This window comes from Pseudophryne corroboree, chromosome 6 (genome assembly GCF_028390025.1).
Source record: "Pseudophryne corroboree isolate aPseCor3 chromosome 6, aPseCor3.hap2, whole genome shotgun sequence".
Lineage (NCBI taxonomy): Eukaryota > Metazoa > Chordata > Amphibia > Anura > Myobatrachidae > Pseudophryne > Pseudophryne corroboree.
Window position 1 is genome coordinate 798,357,388 of NC_086449.1, and position 26,166 is coordinate 798,383,553.

Genomic DNA, 26,166 nt, shown 5'->3' on the forward strand with positions numbered 1-26,166 from the left:
AGCACTAACCCAAGTAGTGCTGCAACAGCACGGGTGGATTCTGAATTTTCCAAAATCTCAATTGACCCCGACGACACGTCTGCTGTTCCTGGGAATGATTCTGGACACGGTTCAGAAAAAGGTGTTTCTTCCGGAGGAGAAAGCCAGGGAGTTATCCGAACTTGTCAGGAACCTCCTAAAACCAGGGACAGTGTCTGTGCATCAATGCACAAGAGTCCTGGGAAAGATGGTGGCTTCTTACGAAGCGATTCCATTCGGCAGATTCCACGCACGAACTTTTCAGTGGGATCTGCTGGACAAATGGTCCGGATCGCATCTGCAGATGCATCAGCGGATAACCTTATCGCCACGGACAAGGGTGTCTCTTCTGTGGTGGTTGCAGAGTGCTCATCTGTTAGAGGGCCGCAGATTCGGCATACAGGACTGGGTCCTGGTGACCACGGATGCCAGTCTGAGAGGCTGGGGAGCGGTCACACAGGGAAGAAACTTCCAGGGAGTATGGTCAAGCCTGGAGATGTCTCTTCACATAAATATACTGGAGCTAAGAGCGATTTACAATGCTCTAAGCCTGGCAAAACCCCTGCTTCAGGGTCAGCCGGTGTTGATCCAGTCGGACAACATCACGGCAGTCGCCCACGTAAACAGACAGGGCGGCACAAGAAGCAGGAGAGCAATGGCAGAAGCTGCAAGGATTCTTCGCTGGGCGGAAGATCATGTGATAGCACTGTCAGCAGTGTTCATTCCGGGAGTGGACAACTGGGAAGCAGACTTCCTCAGCAGACACGATCTACACCCGGGAGAGTGGGGACTTCATCCAGAAGTCTTCCACATGATTGTGAACCGTTGGGAAAAACCAAAGGTGGATATGATGGCGTCTCGCCTCAACAAAAAACTGGACAGGTATTGCGCCAGGTCAAGAGACCCTCAGGCAATAGCTGTGGACGCTCTGGTAACACCGTGGGTGTTCCAGTCAGTGTATGTGTTTCCTCCTCTGCCTCTCATACCAAAAGTACTGAGAATTATACGGCAAAGGGGAGTAAGAACGATACTCGTGGCTCCGGATTGGCCAAGAAGAACTTGGTACCCGGAACTTCAGGAAATGCTCACGGAAGATCCGTGGCCTCTACCTCTAAGACGGGACCTGCTTCAGCAGGGACCGTGTCTATTCCAAGACTTACCGCGGCTGCGTTTGACGGCATGGCGGTTGAACGCCGAATTCTAAGGGAAAAAGGCATTCCGGAAGAGGTCATTCCTACACTGGTAAAAGCCAGGAAGGAGGTGACTGCACAACATTATCACCGCATTTGGACGATTCCTACATTTCCTGCAAACAGGATTGTCTATGGGCCTCAAATTGGGGTCCATTAAGGTTCAAATTTCGGCCCTGTCGATTTTCTTCCAGAAAGAATTGGCTTCAGTTCCTGAAGTCCAGACGTTTGTAAAAGGAGTACTACATATACAGCCCCCGGTTGTGCCCCCAGTGGCTCCGTGGGACCTTAATGTAGTTTTGGATTTTCTCAAATCCCATTGGTTTGAGCCACTCAAATCGGTGGATTTGAAATATCTTACATGGAAAGTAACCATGCTACTGGCCCTGGCTTCAGCCAGGAGAGTGTCAGAATTGGCGGCTTTATCGTATAAAAGCCCATATCTGATTTTCCATTCGGACAGGGCAGAACTGCGGACGCGTCCTCAGTTTCTGCCTAAGGTGGTGTCAGCGTTTCACCTGAACCAGCCTATTGTGGTGCCTGCGGCTACTAGCGATTTGGAGGATTCCAAGTTGCTGGACGTTGTCAGGGCATTGAAAATATATATTTCAAGGACGGCTGGAGTCAGAAAATCTGACTCGCTGTTTATACTGTATGCACCCAACAAGCTGGGTGCTCCTGCTTCTAAGCAGACGATTGCTCGTTGGATTTGTAGCACAATTCAACTTGCACATTCTGTGGCAGGCCTGCCACAGCCTAAATCTGTCAAGGCCCATTCCACAAGGAAGGTGGGCTCATCCTGGGCGGCTGCCCGAGGGGTCTTGGCATTACAACTCTGCCGAGCAGCTACGTGGTCGGGGGAGAACAAGTTTGTAAAATTCTACAAATTTGATACCCTGGCTAAAGAAGACCTGGAGTTCTCTCATTCGGTGCTGCAGAGTCATCCGCACTCTCCCGCCCGTTTGGGAGCTTTGGTATAATCCCCATGGTCCTGACGGAGTCCCCAGCATCCACTAGGACGTCAGAGAAAATAAGATTTTACTTACCGATAAATCTATTTCTCGTAGTCCGTAGTGGATGCTGGGCGCCCATCCCAAGTGCGGATTGTCTGCAATACTTGTACATAGTTATTGTTACAAAAAAATCGGGTTGTTATTGTTGTGAGCCGTCTGTTCAGAGGCTCCTACGTTTGTCATACTGTTAACTGGGTTCAGATCACAAGTTGTACGGTGTGATTGGTGTGGCTGGTATGAGTCTTACCCGGGATTCAAAATCCTTCCTTATTGTGTACGCTCGTCCGGGCACAGTATCCTAACTGAGGCTTGGAGGAGGGTCATAGGGGGAGGAGCCAGTGCACACCACCTGATCCTAAAGCTTTATTTTTGTGCCCTGTCTCCTGCGGAGCCGCTAATCCCCATGGTCCTGACGGAGTCCCCAGCATCCACTACGGACTACGAGAAATAGATTTATCGGTAAGTAAAATCTTATTATATATATGTGTATATGTATATCATACTTGCCTACCTGCCCCTCTCCATGATGGAGAACATGCTCTGTTCCTGGACTTTCCTGGTAATGTATGATTGCCATCACCTGTGGTGAAACGCCTTTCTTATCAATTAACTAGCTCACCACAGGTGATGGCAATCATACATTACCAGGAAAGTCCAGGAACAGAGCATTTTCTCCCTCATGGAGAGGGTCAGGTAGGCAAGTATGATATATATATATATATATATATATATATATATATATATATATATATATATATATAGGGGGAACCTTGGACTGCACACCCTAATGCCAAACACAATGAGAGGTGCTAGACTGGTAGTTCCACACAGAAGAAAAAAAATTGCAGATGCACACTCTAAAAATACTAAGCACTGCTAATCAGGATAATTGTAATAAACTTTGTAATCTAACAAAGAGCAAAGTGGAGTTCTTAGCATAATTTATGGCAACACAATATGGGCCCACCAACCAACGACCAGGTGACTTAATCTGGTGGGTCCCTAACACTAAGGTTCAAGTCCAGGCCATGGAACCTCACCAAGGGCCTAATTCAGACCCGATAGCGGCAGCAAATTTGTTAGCCAATGGGCAAAACCATGTGCACTGCAGGTGGGGCAGAAGTAACATGTGCAGAGAGAGTTAGATTCGGGTGGGTTATAGTGTTTCTGTACAGGGTAAATAGTGGCTGCTTTATTTTTACACTGCAATTTAGATTTCAGTTTGAATACACCCCACCCAAATCTAACTCTCTCTGCACATGTTGCGTCTGTACCCCCTGCAGTGCACATGGTTTTGCCCATTAGAGAACAAATTTGCTGCTGCGATCAACTCTGAATTAGGCCCCAAGTCAGCACAGGCTAGCCAGACCAAGGTACTACTCTAGTGTAAGTAAGTGTTAATAAGTAAGGAGCATAAGCTACAGAGTGTTACATGGGTGAGAGGTAATAATTAGCATTCTCTCTCTCTCTCTCTCTCTCTCTCTCTCTCTCTCTCACTCTCTCTATATCTATATATACACTGCTCTAAAAAATAAAGGGAACACTAAAATAACACATCCTAGATCTGAATGAATGAAATATTCTTATTAAATACTTTGTTCTTTACATAGTTGAATGTGCTGACAACAAAATCACACAAAAATTATCAATGGAAATCAAATTTATTAACCCATGGAGGTCTGGATTTGGAGTCACACTCAAAATTAAAGTGGAAAAACACACTACAGGCTGATCCAACTTTGATTAAATATCCTTAAAACAAGTCAAAATGAGGCTCAGTAGTGTGTGTGGCCTCCACGTGCCTGTATGACCTCCCTTCAACGCCTAGGCATGCTCCTGATGAAGTGGCAGATGGTCTCCTGAGGGATCTCCTCCCAGACCTGGACTAAAGCATCCGCCAACTCCAGGACAGTCTGTGGTGCAACGTGGCGTTGGATGGATTCAGGTCTGGGGAACGGCCGGGCCAGTCCATAGCATCAATGCCTTCGTCTTGCAGGGACTGCTGACACACTCCAGCCACATGAGGTCTAGCATTGTCTTGCATTAGGAGGAACCTAGGGCCAACCGCACCAGCATATGGTCTCACAAGGGGTCTGAGGATCTCATCTTGGTACCTAATGGCAGTCAGGCTACCTCTGGCGAGCACATGGAGGGCTGTGCGGCCCCCCAAAGAAATGCCACCCCACACCATTACTGACCCACTGCCAAACCGGTCATGCTGGAGGATGTTGCAGGCAGCAGAACGTTCTCCTTGGCGTCTCCAGACTCTGTCACGTCTGTCACAGGTGCTCAGTGAGAACCTGCTTTCATCTGTGAAGAGCACAGGGCGCCTATCTTGGTGTTCTCTAGCAAATGCCAAACGTCCTGCACCGTGTTGGGCTGTAAGCACAACCCCCACCTGTGGACGTCGGGCCCTCATACCACCTTCATGGAGTCTGTTTCTGATCGTTTGAGTAGACACATGCACATTTGTGGCTTGCTGGAGGTCATTTTGCAGGGCTCTGGCAGTGCTCCTCCTGTTACTCCTTGCACAAAGGCGGAGGTAGCGGTCCTGCTGCTGGGTTGTTGCCCTCCTACGGCCTCCTCCACGTCTCCTGATGTACTGGCCTGTCTCCTGGTAGCGCCTCCATGCTCTGGAGACTACGCTGACAGACACAGCAAACCTTCTTGCAACAGCTTGCATTGATGTGCCATCCTGGATGAGCTGCACTACCTGAGCCACTTGTGTGGGTTGTAGACTCCGTCTCATGCTACCACTAGAGTGAAAGCACCGCCAGCTTTCAAAAATGACCAAAACATCAGCCAGAAAGCATAGGAGCTGAGAAGTGGTCTTTGGTCACCACCTGCAGAACAACTCCTTTATTGGGGGTGTCTTGCTAATTGCCTATAATTTCCACCTGTTGTCTATTCCATGTGCACAACAGCATGTGAAATTGATTGTCAGTCAGTGTTGATCCTAAGTGGACAGTTTGATTTCACAGAAGTGTGACTGACTTGGAGTTACATTGTGTTGTTTAAGTGTTCCCTTTATTTTTTTGAGCAGTGTGTGTGTATGTATGTATGTATGTATGTATGTATGTATGTGTGTGTATATATATATATATATATATATATATATATATATATATATATAATCTCAAATAGCTGGTAGCACTCCTGTTAAACAAGAATACTGGCCCGGTGCCCTCCTAGTTAACTGTCTGCGACAGATCCAACATATGTAGATGAAGGCGGCACTCGGAAGCAGAAAGATGCAATGAGGCAGGTATCTGCAACAACGTTTCGAAGAGTTTACTTAGTCCTCAGGTTACACAGAATACAAGAAAAAACATACCTTTATACCCAGCCTGCACCACGTGCATAATGAGCTCCAGTGTATGTTCACAGTGCGGACGCACAGCAGTGACGTACACAACCCACGACACATCACCAGGGCAACAAGATACATACACAAATCCGACACAGAGAACACAAAAACATGAACATGATGATACAGAGTACAGGATACAAGATACCAAAATACTGCAAAACAGCACAGCCCAAATCTTGAAATATCAAAAGTATCAAAATATGGAATATTGGATAAAATATTCTTACACAAACCTCAGCTTTATGCACCGAATACATTACGAAGGGTGGCTTAAGAAGCACCAATACACGGATAAAACATCACAGAAGTATATTACACGTTATGCATACACGAAGTGCAGCAATAGCTGGATCAGGTGTGCAGCATTTATGAACCCATAAAGCAGGCATGTCCAAACTGCGTCCCTCCAGCTGTTGAGAAACTACACATCCCAGCATGCCCTGACACAGCTTTAGTATTCTCTGACAACAAAACTGTGTCAGGGCATGCTGGGATATGTAGTTTCATAACAGCTGGAGGGCCACAGTTTGGACATGCCTGCCATAAAGCAATCATGGGCGACTTATAAAAAACAATGCAATCCAAGGGTCTCATTGAGTCCCTGCGGAGACAATGTCTGAAGTTCATGAATCCACCTGGATTCCTTCTGCAGTAATCTCAAGGACTTATCGCCCCCACGGAGTCTCACTGGTACATGGTCAATGATCATGTATTTCAAGCAGGCTACACTATGACGGGCATGGACAAAATGTCTGGCTACCGGCTGGTCACTACTGCCGGATGTTAGAGCATTTCTGATGGCCAATTTGTGATTGGCCATTCGCTCTCGTAAAGTCCGATCAGTCTTCCCGACGTAGTGCAGTCCGCAGGGACGTGCTCAAATAGATGATAAATTTGGTAGTACAGACGTTTTCACCGGTGTGGAATAGGGCACTCTCTCATAAACACATCGGTTTAAAAAGTTCATTTTATTCATTTGGTTCATATGTTGCCATAGATGTCGACGTTTCATGGTCTATGGTCTATGTCATTGTTGATGTATTTTTTCCTTTTTTTGATAGATGTTAACTTTATGGATTTATTTGTTGTTTTAGTCAATAGTATCGACATGTATGCACTGTCTTGAGAAAGAGATCTCGTTGAGGGGTCGAAACGCGGACATCTATGGCAACATATGAACCAAATGAATAAAATTAACTTTTTAAACCGATGTGTTTATGAGAGAGTGTCCTATTCCACACCGGTGGAAACGTCTGTATATTTCGGTGGACCCAGATCGAGGGCCCACTTAGGAGCACCCTACAGTCGTCTGGCTAATCGTGTATTTTTATATATAATATATAATATAATATGTGTGTGTGTGTGTGTGTGTGTTCTATTGTATATGTATGTGTGACTATATGTAATATGTGTGTGTGTGTGTGTGTTTTTTATATTTAAATGTTGTGTATCGCTGCTTGTGTTTCGGTCAGTGACACTTTTGCGTTGTCGAGAGATACCAGTAATGATGGAGGGAGTAGTAGAATCGCTCCTTGTAAAGGAGGCTGCCTTGCTGCGGTGTAATACTCACTCACTATGTATAATTTAATGATCAAGATGGATTCATGCAACGAGATAAACCTTCATCCTTATCTTTAGGCTGTGCAGAAAACAAGGCCACTTCCAGCTTCTATAGAGGTTCAGTGTAACAGACAAGACAGCACTTAATTACAAGCTTTTCATTAACATGACTGATGACATTTGAAGTCAATATTCTCCCGGCATCTGAGCATTAGTTTCCTCTATTGTGCTGTTTGGAGAGTGAAAGCGCAGCGGAATCTGTATGTTTAACACTTTCCTTGCACATTGGACCTTACGCCTAGTGCTGGGTATAGGCCTCCTGCAGCAGCAAGCACTGAATATAACGCCAGTAACTAGCTTCATGATCATCACACAGAGGAAGTGATGTCGCTTCTTAGGATGCTGACATAGTTCACACCCTTTCATACAGTATGACCCAGGTACCCCCGTAGCAGCTGCAGGTATACTGAATGGGAGAATCTACCTCTGCAGATAAGGGAGGAAATTGCTAATGAAAAAAAGGGAAATGGGATTTTTCTGCACTAAGGGGGTCATTCCGAGTTGTTCGCTCGCAAGCGGATTTTAGCAGATTTGCTCATGCTAAGCCGCCGCCTACTGGGAGTGAATCTTAGCATCTTAAAATTGCGAACGATGTATTCGCAATATTGCGATTACACACCTCGTAGCAGTTTCTGAGTACTCGGCAGTACTCCAGACTTACTCGGCATCTGCGATCATTTCAGTGCTTGTCGTTCCTGGTTTGACGTCACAAACACACCCAGCGTTCGCCCAGACACTCCTCCGTTTCTCCGGCCACTCCTGCGTTTTTTCCGGAAACGGTAGCGTTTTTTCCCACACGCCCATAAAACGGCCTGTTTCCGCCCAGTAACACCCATTTCCTGTCAATCACATTACGATCGCCAGAACGATGAAAAAGCCGTGAGTAAAAATCCTAACTGCATAGCAAATTTACTTGGCGCAGTCGCAGTGCGGACATTGCGCATGCGCATTAAGCGGAAAATCGCTGCGATGCGAAGATTTTTACCGAGCGAACAACTCGGAATGACCCCCAATGTACCAATTACATTTATTAAGCACTTAAGTTTGCACATCATGGTTGAAAACGTATATTCATTTTCTTTGCGCTGTTTGTATGTTATGAGGCAATGCATGTGTGTACATCAGATGGATTATTTTACACCGCATACTTTTGTTTTTCTGCTTTATTAGTTTTCATCTTACTTGCACATATTGGAGATTATTTATGACATTATGTCCATGTTATAAAATGCAATCTTGAAGGGCAGCTCAACGCAAAATAGTGTTTGGGTATTTTCACTGGAAAGTTTAACCTTGCTTTATCTGTGAAGGTGTGTGGCCTGGGTGTATATTAGGGGTGTGGCCTAATAATTGTCCTGAGTTTTGTTTATTCAGCAGTGTTTGGTTTAGATCTAAACTGTTTGCTTCTTTTCACGTCCACACCTGCTTATATATATATATATATATATATATATATATATAAGTAGCTGTATGGCAAACAGCGGCACTCAGAGACTGACAAAGCCAAAAGAAAGTAAAGTGCTGGTGCTCTTTATTCCATAAAACAGGCTAAGTATTCCAACGTTTCGGGGCGCGCAAGCCCCTTTGTCAAGGTGAGCCAAATACAGACTCTGTATTTGGCTCACCTTGACAAAGGGGCTTGCGCGCCCCGAAACGTTGGAATACTTAGCCTGTTTTATGGAATAAATAGCACCAGCACTTTACTTTATTTTGGCTTTGTCAGTCTCTGAGTGCCGCTGTTTGCCATACAGCTACTTATCTGCATGAATTTTTCCAGAAGGCACCGGAGCCATTCATTCCACATCCAGGAGAGTGCCGATCCGATACCAGCTTATATATATATATATATATATATATATATATATATATATATATATATATATATATATATATATATATATATATATATAATATACATGTTGAGTATCCCTTATCCAAAATGCTTGGGACCAGAGGTATTTTGGATATCGGATTTTTCAGTATTTTGGAATAATTGCATACCATAATGAGGTATCATGGTGATGGGACCTAAGTCTAAGCACAGAATGCATTTATGTTTCATATATACCTTATACACACAGCCTGAAGGTAATTTAATACAATACTATTAACTTTGTGTATTAAACAAAGTTTGTGTACATTTAAGCCATCAAAAAACAAAGGTTTCACTCTCTCACTCTAAAAAAGTCTGTATTTCGGAATATTCCGTATTTTGTTATATTTGGATATGGGATACTCAACCTGTGTGTGTGTGTGTGTGTGTGTGTGTGTGTGTGTGTGTGTGTGTGTGTGTGTGTGTGTATGTATGTAAGTATGTGTGTGTGTATATATATATATATATATCAACCAAATACTCTCCTTCTGCGCTGTTCTACGGCTAATTAGATACAATAAGATACAGTACTCCTTGGGTGGGGCTGCCTATTTCACTAAGTCCCTTGTTAGGAGGGACTAGATACAGAAAATATAAAAAGAAAGGAAATTGGCGCCCAAAGGTTATTTTAACCTATGAATACAGGGAACCCAGTGGGTTTCACAATTAACATTGATTTTAAAGCATAAACATGAACTGTTCTTTCATAAAAAATTTATTAAAATGTACAGAAGCAATGAAGCAAGTCCATCATATTACACAGACAAAATTATGTAATTTCTCTTCGAATACTCCATCTTTGAAGTTGATAGAGGAATATCTGCAACTTAGTGCAGTATCTTTAATCGTCCTCATATACTATTCAGAGATAACATCAAATATAACAACCCAACGAGTTTCGTCTAGTAACTAGACTTCATCAGGGGTATGTCTTTTGATATTAACATTTATCAAAATGTGATCAGAGTGGACACTCAGGATTTTTCAAAGAATAACTTCAAAACATCAAAAAGGAGACTGCCGAAGCTTCAAGCCAGTCTCATATATTCGATTGATCAGAATTCAGCCAGGACACTGGAGTACCACTGGCTTCAGACTGGCTTGAAGCTTCGGCAGTCTCCTTTTTGATGTTTTGAAGTTATTCTTTGAAAAATCCTGAGTGTCCACTCTGATCACATTTTGATAAATGTTAATATCAAAAGACATACCCCTGATGAAGTCTAGTTACTAGACGAAACGCGTTGGGTTGTTATATTTGATGTTATCTCTGAATAGTATATGAGGACGATTAAAGATACTGCACTAAGATGCCGATATTTCTCTATCAACTTCAAAGATGAAGTATTCGAAGAGAAATTACATCATTTTGTCTGTGTAATATGATGGACTTGCTTCATTGCTTCTGTACATTTTAATACATTTGTTATGAAAGAACAGTTCATGTTTATGTTTTAAAATCAATGTTAATTGTGAAACCCACTGGGTTCCCTGTATTTATAGGTTAAAATAACCTTTGGGCGCCAATTTCCTTTCTATATATATATATATATATATATATATATATATAATGTATGTATGTATGTATATGTGTGTGTGTGTGTGTGTGTGTATATATATGTGTATATATATATATATATATATATACATAAATAATATATAGAGAGAGAGAGAAAATTTATCGATAGACATACATGTAAATAGACTAGCTGTTCTAACCATCCTTCGCACGGGAGTTACTGATTTTCACGGTTGTAAATATAAATGAGTGTTAAAAATTTGGTAAATCTGTACAGATTTGAGACGTCTTAATGTAAGTAATAGTAATCCCGGTTCTTGGCGTTACCTCAGGAGAACCCATAGCAGATACGGTAAAAAGTGACCTGGCCATTTTTGTAGTTTATTAAATTCTACCCACTGGACGCGCAATCCAAATTTTGATCCGATTGTCCGTTTGGGGGTTATCGTTCAGACAATGCAAGCCACGCATCGGTAATGACGTCATTATGTCAACCCCCTTTTCATCCCCATAGGGCAGGTTTATTAAAATTCTAATTACGTAGTTTTCCGATTTCCCAACTGCAGAATACCTGTATTACATTTCATCTACCTAACATATCGGGAAGGAAGAGAATTAGTGATCAGTCATTGAGTGAGTGAGTGAGTGAGCGAGTGAGTGAGGGCTTCCACATTTATATATAGATTAGTAAATGTGTATTTTGTTTTTAAACAATTTTTTCTTTTATATATCAGAGTATGCAATAAGTATGACATACAAAATACCATCTAAAAGGTGAAAATACAAGAAAGCATTGTATGTGGTACAAAAAATATAATCGGTAATAACTGTGTATTTTATTTTGGAATAAGTACATTTGGACGTGTATTTATATATTTGTTTATCGCAGAACTATTATATGTATAGGTCTGTTCTTTAATAGTCCATATATAAAGGGAACTGGTGTTGTGCGGTTGTTAAATTTTGAGCATTTTCCAGGGTGGATGTTCTCTTACAGGAACAAGTCACTTTATTTAAGCGAGGAATGCTTTTACTAAAACTTTAAAGAGATTTGACATTTATATACGTATAAAAAAGAAGCACTTAACGAAAATCTCAAGATTTTTTTTTATATATATTAAATAAAAAGACTAATGCAGGAGATGAAGGTTGTGGAGGAAAGCCAACTGTCTTTGTTACATTTATTTTAGTATTCTATTTTCATTAATAAGAGAGAGAGAGCACTTGTTCATGTTTAGGATCCATGTTCTTTTTGCAGCTGTTTGCAGATCTAGAGGCCTATTTATCAAGGCAGGTTTTCATAAAATGACGGAGACATTACAGTTTCTGCATAATATTGCCCCGCTATCTACTAATAGCCTAATACAGATGCTTTCACAGAAATCTCCAATTATCGGTGCAGATCGCAGTTCCCGTTATTATCAGTGGGGACTACGATCTGACCCCTATGTACCACACTCCGAAATGCAAATCTTTTCAGAGTTTGGCCTGGTTGGTTTATGCCATCCGCCTATAGCGTAAATTGCTTTGTGCCTTAGATGAGAAGAACCCCCTCATCTCACAGGAGAGGGATCTTACAGCCTTTGTTCGGCTCCAGAATGTGATACTGTGCTCATGCGCAGAGTCCGATTTCCGGGAGGAGTCTTTCAGAAATGTGAATGACTCCGACGATATGCTGGAGAAGTAATTGTTATCGCTATCCTTTAGTACAGAGTGGGGTGGCCAGAGGTGGGGGATAGCGGAAACAGAATGGTCTCTAAAACTAATGTATACTGTGCCAAACAATTACAGCTAGCGCAGATTCAATTTCTGTATCTATGGAATAAACAAATGTTAATCGCATGAAATTCAGCATAAAACATGACAAGGACATATCGGGAATTGGGTAAGAACTTGAGACAAATGGAAGAGAGTGCCCTGTCTGTGAGAGCTTACATACTGTAGGGAGGGGGTAATCGGAGAAAGTAGGAGTAAATTGTACACAAGTGTACATGATGGTTGGAAGGAATGGACAAAAGGTTCTAGGAGGGCATATGGAAGGCATGGTTGCAGAGGTGGGTTTGAAGGGAGTATTTGGAAGATTGTAGGTTGGGGGAAAGTTTGGCAAGGCGAAGCAAGGAGTTCCATAGGTGGGGAACGCAGCATAGGAGATGTCTTTGAGGCAGTAGATGAGAAGAGGCTACAAGAGGGGAGGAGAGGCGTGGGTCACAGGCAGAGCAGAGTGGTGTATATCATTCAGGCGGAATGAGTAGATCAGCGGCCACTGATTCCAGAATGATCAGCAAGATGACCACACATCTTACAAAGTAGGGTACAGTATGTGAGACCACGGCTATTGCACTGATGAAATCTGATTGGCAGATGACAACTCTGTAATTTGTGTGTAACTCACTGGTTGATCCTCCTAGAACATAGGTCCTCAAACTCGGTCCTCAGGACCCCAAACAGGTCACGCATTCCAGGTCACCTATCAGGTGCACAGGTGTATTCATTATGCACTGACACATTTTAAATGATCCACAGGTGGAGCTAATTGTTTCACTTGTTATTCTGTGAGGAGACCTGGAAAATATGAATTATTTGGTGTCCTGAGGACCGACTTTGAGAACCTATGAAGGTGCCCCCTGTGATCCAGCCACACCACCCTTAATGATAAGGCCTTTGGAGTTTGTGTCTCCTCATATGGCCAGTAGCTCCCTGTAGCATTAGCTTATCAGACCTGTTCGGAACTGACCTTATATGTCAAGCATTTGTCATCTAACTCTCAACCCCCAACTGATGGGTGATTTCCATCACCGCAGTATCACTGCGGAATCTGCCTGCTGGAGACCCATAAGAAGCCACAACTAGTGGTACAATGAAGTTACAACAAATTAGCCGTCGGTCGGCCTGTAATACATTCTGCTTGCTCGTTTTATATTTTGCATTATTCCTGCCATGCTGGCTGCTGAATACGAAAAACTGGTTTTCAAGCCAGGAAATTATAAAGAATCATTCAATAATGTAGTCAAATCAGACCCTGCAATATATTTAGATTGGAGGACAGCATTGGCATTCCTGGAAACCAGTGCAGCATTTATTGCCCAGCTCTGGATAATATCAATGCTAATGTACTATACTTAATTTAACACCACTTTACATATGATTTCACCAATAAACCACTGTTACAGCTGGGTACAAAAATATTGGGCAGTTGCAAATAATAATCTTTCCCTTTGGAACTGAGGTCTTATGTAGGGGCCTGCCATATAAACATCACTCAGGGACTCCTACTTCTGCGTTGTGTTGCTGGGTGTACTACTGAGGATGGAGGAACAGAGAAAAGCCACAGGGGCGTCAAACTTGAAGTTGTAACCCAGAGTGGACAATCTCAAGGTTACAGATCAATCTCTGTAGAACTTGATGTTCACGTTATGACCGTACGCAATGTTATGAAGACGTTTAAGGCCCACGGTACTATTGGCAAACTCCTGTGATGTGGCTGCTGTCAGAAAAAAAGAAAACTTTTTTAAAGCTTGCAATGGAGGATTGGTCGGATGGTGGAGAAAGCACTTCAGTCAGATTCAGGCACCAGGTACGACTGTTCCACCCGAACAAGCCAAACTCTTTCTTGGAGAATTTCCTGTGGACAAATGAGATCAAATTACAGCTGTTTGATAAAGCTCCTCATCCCGATGTTTGCAGAAATAAAATTAAGCTTTTAGACAAAAAGAAAACATTCCCTACGGTAAAACATAGAGGTGGTCCAGTGATGATGTTTTTGTTGCTGAGCTGGACCTGGCATTGCCATGATGCACTGGCATCATTGAGATCTGGAGATTTAAAGGTCCTTTTAGGGAGCGTGTTGAACCCAGTGTCAAAAAGCTGGGTCTCTGTCGAAGGTGGGATTTCCCAAACAACAATGACCCCCAAACTAACTTCTGAAAGCACCCAGGGTGGTTCAAGATAAAACAATGGACTGTTCTGTAGTGGGCAAATATTGTAGAGAGCTCTGCCGACAGCAGTAAAATAAAAACACCTGGGGGAACTGGGACATTGTACAAGAAGAGAGGGTCGCCCTGGATGTTACTCCTGGTTTCTTCTTACATGGAAGTATCTTACTGCATTAGTTTGATACTTGAAGCTCTCTTTCTATCTCTGTATTCCTCTATCAGCCATAACATTAAAACCACCTGCCTAATTTTGTGTAGGACCCCTTCATGCCACCAAAACAGCACTGATTTATTTATTTATTAGCAGTTTCTTATATAGCGCAGCATATTCCGTTGCGCTTTACAATTAGAACAACAGTTATAGAACAAAACAGGGCAAAGACAGACATAGCGGTAGGAAGGCCCTGCTCGCAAGCTTACAATCTAGAGGGAAATAGGTTTTGATACACAAGGGTAGATGCAACCTGTTACATAATGTTTCCCCAGATTGCTAGCTTCTTAGTGGGTTGTATGATAGGATCACCCAGCAATGTTGGAAGACAAAATGTGAGGTTATGGGGACTGCAAAGGGAATGTAACTGGATAGGGAAGCATTGAACAATGTTTACAGTGTGGCAGGGAGCATTATCCTGCTGAAAGAGGCCATACTGGAATACTGTTGCCATGAAGGGAGGTGCTTGGTCTGCAACAATGTTAGGTAGGTGGTATGTGTCAAAGTAACATCCACATGAATGCCAGGACCCAAGGTTTCCCAGTAGAACATTGCCTGGAGCATCACACTGCCTCCACCGCTTGTCTTCTTCCCATAGTGTATCCCGGTGCCATCTCAGCACCAGGTAAGTAACGCGCACACACCTGAGAGATTTAGTCAAAGTGGAGGTGAACTTGCATGATAAATTTTATCTGTCTTGGTTTAGGTGGATTAAGGGGACTGTCCCAGTGTCCTGAAAGTCAAAACATATGTCCTGTCTGCTGATAGTGTTGGGAGGTCTGCCACCCACACAAAGGCATCTTAGATGCCTACACCATTTCTCCGTACCTGTTTCACCAGCCCCTATGTCCTGATTTGCTGGCTTGGAAAGACGAGAAGCGTTGTGTGCCACACACTGACAGCAGCCACTTCGTAGGCTCAACCTACATTCAAGCTGCTAATTCTGTAGGCTCTAGTGATTGTCCAATGGAGCAGTATAAAGAGACCTCTGTATAGCAATTGTGGATCCAGGCCTTACATTCTGCTTAGAACACTTCTGAACCTAATGCACAATCCCTAGGACACTGCTGACAGATGTGGTTCTGAGAAGCAGCTCGTACAGCATGTTAATAGCTCATCAGTCCAGTGAGTTAGCAGAGCAATGTGCTGCAGCACAGCTGCTGATCATTGTGCTCCGAGATCATCCGCATTCCATTCATTCATTCCCATGTTGGGAACTGCATCAATGGCACTTGATTGCTAAGTGAGGCTGCATATCGTTGCAAGATGATAAACCGCATCACAGGCTACCCTTTACTCAGTGTATGTTTATCTGTGAACGATAAGCTGTGTATTACATGGCAGTGATAGTGTGTTGTATGGAAACAGGCTCCGCACTTTGACTGTACATTAATTGTTTGCACATGAATATTCTCCTCTGCAAGCCTCCCTTCCCGGCCTGTACTCTCTTACATATGTCATCTTTTTATGCCCCCCACAAGGCATATATACATACATTCCAATGCCCATATACAGATAAGCCACGTTCCTTCCATTCAGACTAAGCCCATGTGAGCTGTATAATTCTAATTGTAAAGGGCAGATTTTTCCAAGTGATAAATGCGTTTCATGTATAATGACCTTTAATCGCATTGATATTATAAAAGGGGAGTATTAGTCTTAACGTGAGCAATGCATTTTTCTGAATCAATCCATAATGAATTTATACCTGGCCCACAGCTGTCCCAATGTGCAAGGAGTGCAGGGTTATTTCTATAAACACTAGTCCTATATAATAAAAGTCTAACGCTGCTCCTCAACTCTATGGGGGGGATTTCAAGGGTTTTGCGTGTCTGCGTCCAACTAAGCAATTCAAGTGTTGCTCCGTTCGCCGGCGTACAGCCTCCATTTTGACGGGGTGGTAACCAGTCTCGTATAAGCCATAGGGAAAACATTTTTTGATTGGTGTATCGGTGCTTCCTGAGCCGCCGTTACACATAGAGACTAGGGAGGCCAATCCCGGGCCATTTTTTCAATCCCGGGTATCGGGATTGAAAAATGGTCAATCCCGGGATACCCGGGATTGGCTTTCAACTGTTTCCGGCCATCCCCCACGCTCCTCCCCGCCCCTCCCCACCTGCACCGTAGACATTAAAAAAAAGTACAAACCTGCACAGCCGGGTAGCTGGTGAGGAGGAGGCAGCGGGGGAGTGCAGGGGAGCCGGTGGAGGAGTGCAGGGAAGCTGGGAGGAGGCGGCGGGTAAGTGCAGGAGGAGCCGGTAGGAGGCGGTGGGTAAGTGTAGGGGGAGCAGGGAGGAGGCGGCGGGTGAATACCGCCGTAACTTCCTGCTCTGCGGCTGCTGACAGCGCAGCGTGACCTCACAGGCACAGGTCACGCTGCGCAGGGGGAGCTGAGAGGAGGGAGCTGGGCAGCGTTTGAGCGTCCTGAGGACGCTCAACGCTGATCCCTCAATCAATCCCGGGATTGAATCCCGGCCGTTTTTGGACCTAAATCCCGGGATCCCGCCGATCCCGATCCCGGGATTGGCCTCCCTAATAGAGACATAGAGATTGGGCATGTCCAGTGTGGTGTGGCTGCAGGTGTAGCTTCCCTTTCATCAATAACCTGGTTGGAAATTATTTAGGATTGACCTGTAATTATTTGGGCTTGTATTCTATAGAGCAATGAGGGGCAATAGGAGGCCCAAGGACAGGTGGCCAGTGCGGAAGGGGTGGGGGCAGGGCAGCCCTCAGGGGGGGACTGGAGTCTTGGGCCCTTACAGTGAGGGGGGCTCCTACCACCGATACCTGAAGAGCTGCACAACAACAGTGGGCTGATGCACAGCGAAGACTTCTTTTTTTTTTTGTTGGGGGTGGGGGGGGAACCTGTGTATTTTGTTAGTCCCAGCCCCACAATTTCTGATGGCAGCCCTGGTGGGGGGTAATAGCATTGTGTGGGGGGTGGGATAATTGGGGATCATATTGCCACGCCCCCATCCCGCCCAATTCATTAGAAAGCAGGCAGGATGTGGAAGGGTGAACCCGTGCGGACTTCCCAATATGTAAGTCTCCCAGAGAGCAGGCATGCGATTACTGCAGCACAAGTAGCTGCCACTGTGCAGTGGAAGTGACAGATGAAGCTGACTCGCTCCTGGAATCTGTATTCTCTCAGCCACCTCTGCATTATTGCCAGAATATATCACTGTATTTGCTATTCCTATCAGTATCGTGCATAAAATATCTAAAACGAAGGAAAATGTGGCACATGCGATTTGCTATTGTAGCTGCAGCTCAAGGTTAAACACTACACTCCGGCAGGAAAATGAATGTTGAAATTACTTTTAGTAAATAGCCATTCATATTCCGCATTGTCATCTCTGCGGTTGCCATGGTATCGCTGCGCGGCCACATTACTACTCTCACATCTCCAATATTGAATAAACAACAGCTAAAGAGAGAAGAAAATCGGTACTTCATGTCTCTCGCACGTTGTCACAGCACTGGATCAACTCACGGGAGCATACAGGGAAGCCGTGTAACTGGACGCGGATTACAAATACGCAGATTAGCTGCCACATTCTCCCACATTGCTGATGCACCTTTGTCTTCCATTAACTTCCAATACAAGTCATTACACTAGGGCCCTCATTCCGAGTTGATCGGTCGGTATTTTTCATCGCATCGCAATGAAAATCCGCTTAGTACGCATGCGCAATATTCGCACTGCGACTGCGCCAAGTAATTTAACAATGAAGATAGTATTTTTACTCACGGCTTTTTCATCGCTCCGGCGATCGTAATGTGATTGACAGGAAATGGGTGTTACTGGGCGGAAACACGGCGTTTTATGGGCGTGTGGATGAAAACGCTACCGTTTCCGGAAAAAACGCAGGAGTGGCTGGAGAAACGGAGGAGTGGCTGGGCGAACGCTGGGTGTGTTTGTGACGTCAAACCAGGAACGACAAGCACTGAACTGATCGCACAGGCAGAGTAAGGTTGAAGTTACTCAGAAACTGCAAAGTAGTTTGTAATCGCAATATTGCGAATACATCGGTCGCAATTTTAAGAAGCTAAGATACACTCCCAGTAGGCGTAGGCTTAGCGTGTGTAACTCTGCTAAATTCGCCTTGCGACCGATCAACTCGAAATGAGGGCCTAGATTCATTTGTGGTGTTTGCACACCTCATTGCTTTGTGTACCTGCTGTAACTTATTTTTTATATATATATATATATATATATATGTGTGTGTGTATATATATATATATATATATATATATATATATATATATATATATAAAATATTAGTATATGTATGTGTATATATATATACACTGCTCAAAAAAATAAAGGGAACACTAAAATAACACATCCTAGATCTGAATGAATGAAATATTCTTATTAAATACTTTGTTCTTTACATAGTTGAATGTGCTGACAACAAAATCACACAAAAATGATCAATGGAAATCAAATTTATTAACCCATGGAGGTCTGGATTTGGAATCACCCTCAAAATAAAAGTGGAAAAACACACTACAGGCTGATCCAACTTTGATGTAATGTCCTTAAAACAAGTCAAAATGAGGCTCAGTAGTGTGTGTGGCCTCCACGTGCCTGTATGACCTCCCTACAACCCACACAAGTGGCTCAGGTTGTGCAGCTCATCCAGGATGGCACATCAATGCGAGCTGTGGCAAGAAGGTTTGCTGTGTCTGTCAGCGTAGTGTCCAGAGCATGGAGGCGCTACCAGGAGACAGGCCAGTACATCAGGAGACATGGAGGAGGCCGTAGGAGGGCAACAACCCAGCAGCAGGACCGCTACCTCTGCCTTTGTGCAAGGAGGAACAGGAGGAGCACTGCCAGAGCCCTGCAAAATGACCTCTAGCAAGCCACAAATGTGCATGTGTGTACTAAAATGATCAGAAACAGACTCCATGAGGGTGGTATGAGGGCCCGACGCCCACAGGTCGGGGTTGTGCTTTCAGCCCAACACCGTGCAGGACATTTGGCTTTTGCCAGAGAACACCAAGATTGGCAAATTCGCCACTGGCGCCCTGTGCTCTTCACAGATGAAAGCAGGTTCTCACTGAGCACATGTGACAGACGTGATAGAGTCTGGAGACGCCAAGGAGAACGTTCTGCTTCCTGCAACATCCTCCAGCATGACCGGTTTGGCAGTGGGTCAGTAATGGTGTGGGGTGGCATTTCTTTGGGGAGCCGCACAGCCCTCCATGTGCTCGCCAGAGGTAGCCTGACTGCCATTAGGTACCGAGATGAGATCCTCAGACCCCTTGTGAGACCATATGCTGGTGCGGTTGGCCCTGGGTTCCTCCTAATGCAAGACAATGCTAGACTTCATGTGGCTGGAATGTGTCAGCCGTTCCTGCAAGACGAAGGCATTGATGCTATGGACTGGCCCGCCCGTTCCCCAGACCTGAATCCAATTGAGCACATCTGGGACATCATGTCTCGCTCCATCCACCAACGCCACATTGCACCACAGACTGTCCAGGAGTTGGCGGATGCTTTAGTCCAGGTCTGGGAGGAGATCCCTCAGGAGACCATCCGCCACCTCATCAGGAGCATGCCCAGGCGTTGTGGGAAGGTCATACATGCACGTGGAGGCCACACACACTACTGAGCCTCATTTTGACTTGTTTTAAGGACATTACATCAAAGTTGGATCAGCCTGTAGTGTGTTTTTCCACTTTAATTTTGAGGGTGACTCCAAATCCAGACCTCCATGGGTTAATAAATTTGATTTCCATTGATAATTTTTGTGTGATTTTGTTGTCCGCACATTCAACTATGTAAAGAACAAAGTATTTAATAAGAATATTTCATTCATTCAGATCTAGGATGTGTTATTTTAGTGTTCCCTTTATTTTGTTGAGCAGTGTATATGTATGTGTGTGTGTGTGTATATATGTATGTGTGTGTGTGTGTGTGTGTGTATGTATGTATGTATGTATATATATTTATTTATTGATCCCATCTATTTTGATCACTGGAAGGGAAGAAAAAGATAGTGAGCAGCCTGAGCCAGCCTGAACAGACAGACTGCATTCTCTCGGTCGTATCTATAGCCTTCACCACTTGCTTAGCACTGATGGTATAATCATCAGCTGTACAGTATACTGTGTGACCACATGATATATATATATATATATACACACAGAGGAAAAACCACAGCACTCACCACACCAGAAGCGGGGCACAGCTATGCACTTACCACTCACAGGGCGGGGTGCATATAACACTGCACTCTCCACCACAGAAGCGGGGTACACAGCTGTACTTACCACTCACAGGGCGGGGTGCATGTAGCCCATGACCACATCGCTCTAATAAATACATTTATTGAATTGTTGAGGATAAGTGAGTTTACTTTGGTGAGTGCTGGGTTCTCTGTTTGTGTGTGTATATATATATATATATATATATATATACACACACACACACACACACACACACACACACACACACACACACACACACACACACACAAATGCACAGTGATAGGTCAGTCTTTAATATTCTAGTCCCTAATAGAAATAGCTTGATTTATATACTGTGTATGTATGTATGTATGTATGTGTGTGTGTGTGTGTATATATATATATATATACACTGTGTGTGTGTGTGTGTGTGTGTGTGTGTGTGTATATATATATATATATATAGTATACACATGTGTGTGTGTGTGTGTGTATATATTTTCAATATATACTGGGTATATATATATATTCTTCTGTAATGTGGGTGTGTCTGTTAATTATACTATGCAAATGTTCCAGATTGTATTGGCATGTGGTCACACAGTATACTGTACAGCTGATGATTATACCATCAGTGCTAAGCAAGTGATGAAGGCTATAGATACGACTGAGAGAATGCAGTCTGTCTGTGCCGGCTGTTCGCTATCTTTTTCTTCCCTTCCAGTGATCAAAATAGATGGGATCAATAAAAATGTATCTTCTATGTCTACATCACTGTGGCGTTTTTATTAAGATGCTTTAAGCAGCAATTGTAGTAACATGAGACTAATTTCTCCGCTCCGCTGGTACAGTAACCTCAGCAGTTGCTGCTGCAGCTAATTCACTTCACTCTTCTAAAGAACAAACGTTTCAAAGTCTGTTCTCATATATATATATATATATATATATATATATATTATTATTATTTTTTTTTACATGATGTTTAAAGGCAAATTAACGCTAAATCCTTATGGTTACTGTGTACGAGCTGCTGAAATCAGGTGATCGCATTATGATCCAGGCCCTGATCTATACCCAATCTTCAGGTCACATTAATTTGGGAGGGGTCCTTAGTCTTTTTTCATTGAATGAGCGTGATAATTAACTAATGCAAGCTACACTGATTAACATCCTAATGATCACAAAACCTACTTCAGATTAGTACGCTCATGCCAAACGCTACTGCTTTTTTGAGTCTATGGTCCCGCAGACTGACCGCAGCAGTAGCGACGCTGGCGCCAAGCTTCTGTACGTACATGATCGCAGCTGAAGGCAGATACACAGGTGTGAATGCCTGCGTTTTTGCAGCCACTTTCAGGTACCTCCACCAAACGGTTTCATTCCTGTCAATCACTCTGCGAATCCTCACTGCAAGCGGCATCGCAAAGCTACTTTGGCGCATGCACAATGTGATCGTGACGCATGCGCAGTCTCAGTACAGGGAACATCGGCATTGCGTAGAAACAGGCCCTTGGCGATGGCACCAGCAGGAAAAGCATGCACACATTAAGGGAAGGCCTACAGCCCCAGCTGCAGACCTGTAAATGCTGACTATGCAGTCACGCTAAGCATCACCATGTTATAGTCCTCCCAGGGGGGCACTCACCAAATTCACACCCTCGTGTGATTATCTTTTTATTTTACATTTAGGACCTATTGTTTTTGTGTACTTTTCTGCATTGCTTATTGGCTTTATTATTCCAACTTGTTTAACTGTTTTATATTGCGTTCCTAGTTCTCGCAGCGGGCTACGCAACGTGTCATTAACCAGGCTCTCTTGTTTCCGTACAGACGCTGGGCACCATTACTGCAGTGCCAATTAAAGTCCCTCAGGTCAGCTCCTTGCACAGATTGGCAGGACATAGACCAGTCGCGCTACCTCAGGTAAGCAACCCGCTCACTAGGATATGTGCAATATATACATGCAGCAGCACCTACTCCATTGCCGACACAGATGGGTTCCGGGTGTCTCCTTATCGCCCGGTGCAGGAAAATAAATGCAATGTATGTGTCAGACCATTATTTGGAAAAGTTGTTATGTCAGTATGTAAATATAAAACTATGACATCATCCTAAGAACAGGTGATCGGCATAAGCTACATCCATTATTTGTATGTTGGGGCGAGTAGGCCTGAAATATTATTTGGAATTATATTGTATATATTTAAATAGAGGTTAGATGTTTCGGTTGTGTTTGACGAGGACCAGTCACTTACACACAACTGCCAGAAATATCCGGATACAGTAGAAGTAAACCTATATTACATGTAATGTGTGTTACAGCTGTCTTATGGGCAGATGTAAATATTCAGGAGTATTATTGAGACATTTACTGGCGCTCACTGGGCTCCTGAGAAACTTCCTGCGATATCACACTGTGGAACATTTGCCAAGTTTTTGCTGTAAGGGGGAGATCTATCAAAGCTTGGAGAGAGATTGTGGGGGATATGTACTAAGCTTTGGAGAGCAATGAAGTGCAGGGAGATAAAGGGGTCTATGTACTGAGCCTGGTAGAGAGATGAAGTACAGGCCAATCATCTCCTAACTCATGGTACAGACTGTTTGAAAAATGACAGGAGCGGATTGCTTGGTACTTTATCTCTCTCCACTTTATCGCTCTGGCTTAGAATATCTGCCCCCAAAGTACCAACCAATCATCTGCTGTCATTTTTGAAGCACAGCCTGTAAAATTACTGGAGCTGATTGGTTGGTACTTTATCTCTTTCCAGGTTATCTCTCTCTGAGCTTTGATAAATATCCTCCTAAGTGATCACATGTGATGGTTGACAGTGGATCATATATCTAATTAAAAGTAAAAATACATACCATATAATATGGAGTATCTACTTACTTTCTATATTTAGTTCACAGTCTTTGACCGTAGACTTTTAGCTGGTTTGTGTGATGATGTAACTAAAGGGGGGTACACACGGAGAGACCCGTGCTTAAAATATAAGCAGTCTGAACAGATTGCTTAGAAATTAAGCACTGATCTCTCGTGTGTATGTCCCCCAGCGATAGCGATGCACGGCTCCGCCAGTGCTAGATTGAGCCTGCATGCGGGCACCCCCTCCCCCATCCGCGGCTGCCCTCCCGACCCCCACGACCGCCCCTTCCCCACTTGCGGCCACACTTCCCACACCCCTGCGGCGCACCTCCCCCACCTGCGGCGCACCCGCGCCCGCCCTTCCCCCACCCGCTGCACTCCCACGCTCGTCCCCCCAGCACCCCCTTCCCCACCCGCGGCCGCCCCTACCCCACCCACGCGGCCGCCCCTTCTGCACCCGTGGCGCTCCTCCCCCCTCCCCCACCAGCGGCACCCTCGCACCCGCCCCTCCCCCACCCGCAGCGCCCCCATGCCCGGCACCACCGCACCCGCCTCTCCCCCCCTGCAGCGCCCCTCCCCGTGGCGCCCACCCGCGCACCCTCTGCAACTGCCCCTTCCCCCACCCCCGCACCCGCCCCTCTCCCACCCTCGGTGGCTCAGGACTCCCTTCTCCACCTGCAGCACCCCCACACCCGCACCTCCCCCACCTGCGGCACTCCCGCAGCCACCACTCCCCCACCCCCTCCCCAATCCACGTCTCCCCCACACCTGCCACTCCCCCCAACCACTGCGCCTACTAGGTGATTCATAGTGCGCTGCGTGCGATGTTCACACCGTCGCAAGGGGCTACGGCCCCTTAACCATCACACGCCCTTTGTCCGTGCAATATTTAACCACTGACAAAGTTATGATTGGAGGTAATACTACATATAATAAAAATATTGCATGCCCCATGGACGTGTAAGGGTTAAAGGGGCGTAGCCCCTTGCGATGGTGTGAAGAGCACCCGTAGGGCGTGATGAATCACCTAGTATCATATCATAGCAGCAACTGTTGTTATATATAATAGGTATATAATGGTACAGGACTTTTATAGTTAAACCAGATGCAAAATTTTGTCCCTGAAGATCACAGGCAGACATGAGAGTTATAGGCCCTACACACTGGCCAATACTACTGAAAGATATGAACGTTCTCGTTCATTAATGAACGAGATATTGTTCATATCGTGCAGTGTGTAGGCACCAACGATGAACGATGCGCAGCCCCGCGCTCGTTCATCGTTGATGCCGGCTCGTTTAAACATGCAGGCCAATATGGACAATCTCATCCATATTAGCTTGCACTGCTATGGAGCCGGGTGACGGGGAAAGTGAAGAACCTTCACTCCTCCCGTAACCTTTCCTCCGCCGCCGGGTCGGCCATATCGGCCGCCGGGTCGGCCATATCGGCCGCCGGGTTGCCCATCAGCGGCACATCGCCATGTGTGTAGGGCCCTTTACTCTAGTTTTGTCCCTGCTCATCCATGCACATAAATGTGTATTCAGATGGAATACAGCCAGTGCTTATAGAGGGGGAGCATTGCCTCTGTGTGCAGGCACTTGAGTGAGTGAGGGAACCAATGCGAAAGACCACTCCATATTCCCACTCCGCAATGAGGGGACTATGACCAGATACGACAGGTAGTAAACTCATTTCAGCGTGGTGGACACAGTTTGCGGTTCCTGATCAGTAAATCGCGTCCATCTTCGTTGCAAGTTTTGCACCCCATTGAGATGTGCAGGTAAACTTGTGATGTTGGATCGTCTGTAACTGACTGGTATGTGCGCAGCTGGGCATCGTGGCGCTGCTTGACGGCACATCGCCAGTGCTTGACTTTTCCCCATAGACTGGGTTCAAGGCTGTTTCTGTGAAGTGACCTGGGTATTCTGACTCCACAGATGGTGAAAGAAAGGCACATTGACTGTACATATGCGTGTCTGTGCGTACGTCTTTGTGTTTTTAGAAATATGATGGATTTTGCCATGTCCTTGGCTACAAACAGCTCTGTATGTCAGCGCACTATTGATGCTTGCAGAGACGGAATGTGGCGTTTGCCCTCTTATAAGATCCCTATCTCACTCTAGCCCCTGCACAGAGGTGAAACGCTCACCCTGTCTAATTGCTAGGTGGATTCCTTTTGAATTCAAATGAATGTGCGCAAACGATTATTACTGGGACTCCTCATTTAAGCAGTCAGCCACTTAGGTAGATTCACGAGGACGAGAGCTGCTGGTTCATAATGACTTGCTTGCCAATATTGTAAATTCCTCAAACAAAGACTTTACCACTGAAATCCAGAATTACCAATTTAAGGCAA

The 26,166-nt window shown here is 44.6% G+C and overlaps 1 protein-coding gene across 3 annotated transcripts in view; it reads left to right on the forward strand.

Moving 5' to 3' along the window:
• Nucleotides 1–26,166, forward strand: part of PHF21B (PHD finger protein 21B) — a 116,155-nt gene that overhangs the window by 52,372 nt on the left and 37,617 nt on the right. For all 3 annotated transcript variants that reach the window (XM_063928902.1, XM_063928904.1, XM_063928903.1), the window contains exon 3: nt 22,772–22,864. In XM_063928902.1, the coding sequence (XP_063784972.1) occupies nt 22,772–22,864 (93 nt within the window). The remainder of the gene's footprint in view (nt 1–22,771; nt 22,865–26,166) is intronic.